Source organism: Morus notabilis, unplaced genomic scaffold, assembly GCF_000414095.1.
Source record: "Morus notabilis unplaced genomic scaffold, ASM41409v2 Scaffold678, whole genome shotgun sequence".
Lineage (NCBI taxonomy): Eukaryota > Viridiplantae > Streptophyta > Magnoliopsida > Rosales > Moraceae > Morus > Morus notabilis.
The window spans coordinates 54023-59359 of record NW_010364743.1 but is presented as its reverse complement, the minus strand read 5'-3'; the positions used below and the strand labels follow the sequence as shown (position 1 = coordinate 59359).

The 5337-nt window shown below is 31.1% G+C and overlaps 1 protein-coding gene across 1 annotated transcript in view; it reads left to right on the top strand.

Annotated features, from left to right (window-relative positions):
* The first annotated feature begins 2441 nt into the window (after positions 1-2441).
* LOC21385845 (O-acyltransferase WSD1) overlaps positions 2442-5337 on the top strand; it is an 8406-nt gene continuing 5510 nt past the window's right edge. Inside the window, exons 1-2 of the mRNA XM_010106946.2 lie at positions 2442-2473; positions 5143-5233. Of these exons, the coding sequence (XP_010105248.2) occupies positions 2442-2473; positions 5143-5233 (123 nt within the window). The remainder of the gene's footprint in view (positions 2474-5142; positions 5234-5337) is intronic.

Below are 5337 nucleotides of genomic sequence, written 5' to 3'. Positions count from 1 at the left end.
ATTTTTTGTTACCAAACATTGTTTTGGTAGCTAAAAGCATATTTTTTGCTACCAAATATGAATTTAGTACCAGAAATACGTATATTAAAAATTAAAAAAATAACATTTTAATGACAAAAATTATTTTAGAATCATTGTTCTAATAATATTATAACAAAAAATGTAGTTTTGAAATTAAAATACATTATTCAAAGTTAAAAATCAATCAAATAGCGAGATTATATACTACTTTATGTGAAACATATACTTAATTAATAAGATCACATATTGTACATATGAATATGTCTCTTGTTACACCTACACAAAATAACTAAATTATTAAACACTTGTTATACAAAATATACTAGGATGATTGTTAAAACATAATAGAGGACATATTTATGGAAAACAAAAAACAAAACAAAACATGCACAAAATGTAAGTTTTAAAGTTTTTATATGATTTGCTACCAAACACAATTTTTAGTAGCAAAAAACGATTTTTGTCACCAAAATCAGAATTTGGTAGTAAAATCATGTTTTTTGCTACCAAATTTGGTACTAGAAACTTATGGTTTTTGTTACCAAACATTATTTTGGTAGCTGAAAGCATATTTTTTGCTACCAAATATGAAATTAGTACTAGAAAGACGTATATTAAAAATTAAAAAAATAACATTTCAATGTCAAAAATTATTTAAGAATCATTGTTCTAATAACATTATAACAAAAAATGTAGTTTTGAAATTGAAATACATTATTCAAACCTAAACATCAATCAAATAACGAGATTATATACTACTCTATGTGGAACATATACTTAATTAGTAAGATCACATATGTGTACACATGAACATGTCTCTTGTTACACCTACACAAAATAACTAAATTATCAAATAATTATTATACAAAATATGCTAGGATGATTGTTAAACTTAATATAGGACATATTCATAAAAAATTAAAAAAAAAATAATACAAGCACAAAATGTAAATATTAATGTTTTTATATGATTTGCTACCAAACACAACTTTTGATAGTAAAAAACGTCTTTTTGTCACCAAAATAAGAATTTGGTAGTAAATTCTTATTTTATGCTACCAAAATTTGGTAGCAAAAAATTAAGTTTTTTGGTAGCAAAAACTTGATTTTTCGCTACCAAATTTTGGTGGCAGATAGTTACATTTTTCTTCCAACACTTTTGTAGCAAATGTTATAGGTTTTGCTACCAAAAATAATTCGATAGCAAATACCTCATGCGGGAAAAAATTTTGCTTCCCGCCAAGTTTTTGTTACCAAAACATGTTTGGCAGCAAAAAAGTAACATTTTGCTACCAAATTTTTAGTGGCAGAATCTTATGCTTTTGTTACCAAATATTATTTTGGCAGCAAAAACCTATTGACGGGAACCAAATTTCATTTCCCGCCATGTTATTTATTATCAAATTTTATTTGGTAGCGGATTCTATTGTTTTTGCTACCAAACTTGGTAACTAAAGCCTTGATACTTTCAGCTACCAGAGTTTGGTAGCAAAAAGTGTGCTTTCTGCTACCAAAAATTTTTTAGTATCAAAAAGTTTGGTCTCTTAAAGTGATTATTCTTGTAGTGATCTCTCACGTAAAAATAATTTATACCACCACTTTCACGTTGATCTTGTACATTTATGGTGTTTCATGATCTTCACTAGATTATTTAGAAATTTGAGTAACTCGCAATTTCTCAAATTTCTAAAGGCTCAAAATTAATTATTTTTTATTCTTGTACATCATAGAATATCATAAGCTAATTATCGAAATAATCGAGTAATCAAAAATTCATTGACCATTAACTTAAATAAGGAATCTCAATAATTCCTTGTCATACATGAAACATAGTCATAAACATAAGGTTTAGGGTATTTCATAGTTGCTTTTATCATTTCATTATTAAAGCGAGTGGTTATGCATCTATACTTAAGTTGTTATGGATCAATTTCAACGGTTGAACTGCCAACAGTAGCGTCAATTCTTGGCCTGCAATTGTGGAATACAAAAGTCCTGTTCTATCTACTTCACGTACTACGCATTTATGATTCAAATGTATATTGATTTTTCTAAAAAGAACTTGGCTATAAATATTTTCAGCTGAAACGGCCTCCCAATTTGCTTTTTGACTCGTGTTTAATTTAAAGAATTTGGGTCACTCAGACTCTAGGACTAAACTTTATCTAATTTAAACTTTAAAAACTCTCGTTTTGTAAACTAAACTTTAAAGTAATCTCATCTAATCCTCTTTATTAGTAGAAATTCTATCACAAAACAGACCGACAACATAAAAAACACACGGGAAAAATATCAAATGACCACACCTATACCCGTCTTTTTTTTATCAGTTTTTGATAGAAAATCTAATAAGTTCGGTTAAATGAGACTAATTCAAACTTTAAGGATAAAGCGAAAATTATTAAAGTTTGTGCGGTAAAATGGGAATGACCATAAAGTTTAGAGGGCAAAGGTAAGACTAACACTTAATCTATTTACATCTTCTGCTGACTTGGGTTTATTTTGTGGTATTATATGTTACAAAAATCAACATTATAGGTACTACCTTTGCCAACCGGAGAAGATCTTGGTTTCAATGTCATTCTACCCCCAACCTTTTGAATGAACTTCGCAATCAGAAAGAGCTACAGCAGGGAAGAAGTATAGTGGGGCAACATTAATTAAGATTTTAGATAGATTGGACTACACTAATACTTGGGGGGTAAAAGTTATGAGCTACTGAGCTTGAAGCAATTTTTAAAAACTATAGGTTACTTGAATATTACACACAATCATACACATCAAATATATATAAAGTAAATGATAAATTTGTGTTGGAATGAGAGGGGGGAAAAAACTGATCTATTAATAGTATTGAAATTGAAAGTTGTTACTTCAACGGTCTAGGGAATAAGAAAATGAAAAACAACGGTTTAGTTTGAAGAACTCCAAGCTTGAGGTGATTTTTGTATAACTGCTAAGCTAGTCAAATTTTCGATGAGGTAATTCTGAATTTCTAACTAGTTATATGCTCAAAAACCTTTGTCGCGACTCTGAAGACTTTTAAGACAAAGGTAAAGCAACCGGTATCTAATCCCTAAAATGAATGACGACAGTATCCATATTGGCATGCTAAGTGTACAAGCTGAAACTTAGGGTAAACCCAAAATTAATTAATCAAATGAGATATTGTCTCCTCAGGTATAAATAAACAACAAAATTCATCTCTGAATCCCATGGCAAATTTTCATTATCCGTGAATTTTTTAGTGACAACAAATTTCGTTGCTATATGTCAAAATTTCTGTCCAGGACTTTTAGCCACAACATTTATCATTGATAAAAGGACGTTTTTTTAATTTAAAATTCCATTCTACTTTTAACAACGACAAATGTTGTCACTAAAAAATCCATGCTTCCGACCCTAAAGCTTTTCTATTTGTCCCGTTTCTTCCTTTTTAACTTATATTCCTCCCATCTCCCTACCACCGCCTCAATCCAGGGCTTTGCCACTGCCCCCTTCCACCACCCTTCTCTCATCAACAATGTGCTCCCTGAAGTCTATTTGTTTTTTTTTTCCCCTTTTTTAAAAAAAGAAAAATTAACTCAATGAATTTAGAAACACATAGCAATTAAGAGTACGTACACCCTCTAAACCCAAAATTAATTAATCAAATGAGATATTGTCTCCTCAGGTATAAATAAACAACAAAATTCATCTCTGAATTCCCGTGGCAAATTTTCATTATCCGTGAATTGCTTAGTGACAACAAATGTCGTTGTTATATGTCAAAATTTATGTCCAGGACTTTTAGCCACAACATTCATCATTGGTAAAAGGACGTTTTTTTTTTAATTTAAAATTCAATTCGAGTTTTAACAACAACAAATGTTGTCGCTAAAAGATCCATGCTTCCGACCCTAAAGCTTTTCTATTTGTCCCGTCTTCTTCATTTTTAACTTATATTCTTCCCATCTCCCTACCACCGCCTCAATCCAGGGCTTTGCCACTGCCCCCTTCCACCACCCTTCTCTCATCAACAATGTGCTCCCTGAAGTCTATTTGTTTTTTTTTACCTTTTTTTTTACAATTAACTCATTGAATTTAGAAACACATGGAAATTAACAGTACGTACACCCTAATTGGTTGTGGATTTTTCTTTTACTGACATTAACATTTGAAGTTCACATGAATCGTTAATCACTTCGCTTATTCATGTCTTTAACTAACGACCCATACACGTATTAATTTATACATCAATTAGGATATTTTTGCCAAATATTTCTAAATTCAAAGCGTAATTTTGAAATTCTTCGACAAAGATATGTGGGGAAAAAAAAAATCATCCTGAGCTGCTTCAAGAATATCATCACCAACAATATCCCAACAATGCTATGAGAACGAAATTATGGCCGAGTCTCAGGCTATGGCTGTATCACAACCCAATTAATACGAATATGCGTGAAATTGTGTCTTATATTCTTCCAACGATGAAGAATGAAGAAGTGGCACTCTCTTAACTATAATATCAATAATTTAGAGACACACATATTCGTGACAATTTCATTTTCCGTCCAAAATTTGTGATCATATAGACAATTTCATTTTTACACAACAACTCACATATTCGAATGGCGTGTCATACATTCAGCTCGTTCGAACTACAATGCTATTGGTCCGCATCATTCATTATAGACGGCAAGTATTGGTTGCGCGCATTAATTTGTGTTTTGTATAGTCCTATGGGCCAGAAAAATAAAGTCATATCTACTTTCAGAAGAAAAAGAAAAGGACATATCATCTACAGACAAGAACATAAAATAAATTGAATGAATCACCATCCTACCTAGGATATATGTAACATATTTACTAACAAGGGTTGGCCATTGAAAAATACTTATAATTCGAAAGACTAGCAATATCTTTAACTGAAAGGTTAGGACAAACATATAAATAAATATACATACATATATATATATATATATACACACTTTTTACGGACTCAAATACAATGAAGTATAGTAAAGTGTTAAAAAGAATTTCAAACTTCTTAGATGACACGACATAATATTATTAGTAAGTCACCATTAATTTAAGCATCAAAATTTAAATAAGTACTAATCTAAATTCGTTTTTATACAGACGTAAGAACGGACTAGTGCGGCTCGACCTAGCCATTCTCCGAAGGCCCCACGCGAGTCATGGGTCAGGTCTGGTCGGCCCATGTGCCGAGGTATGTCAACCCATTAGCATTGATGGGCTAAGCCCGCGTGCTTTAAACAGTGCCATGTCTTACCATGCCGCTTTAATACTATATTAAGATAGGTTTGGGCCAGC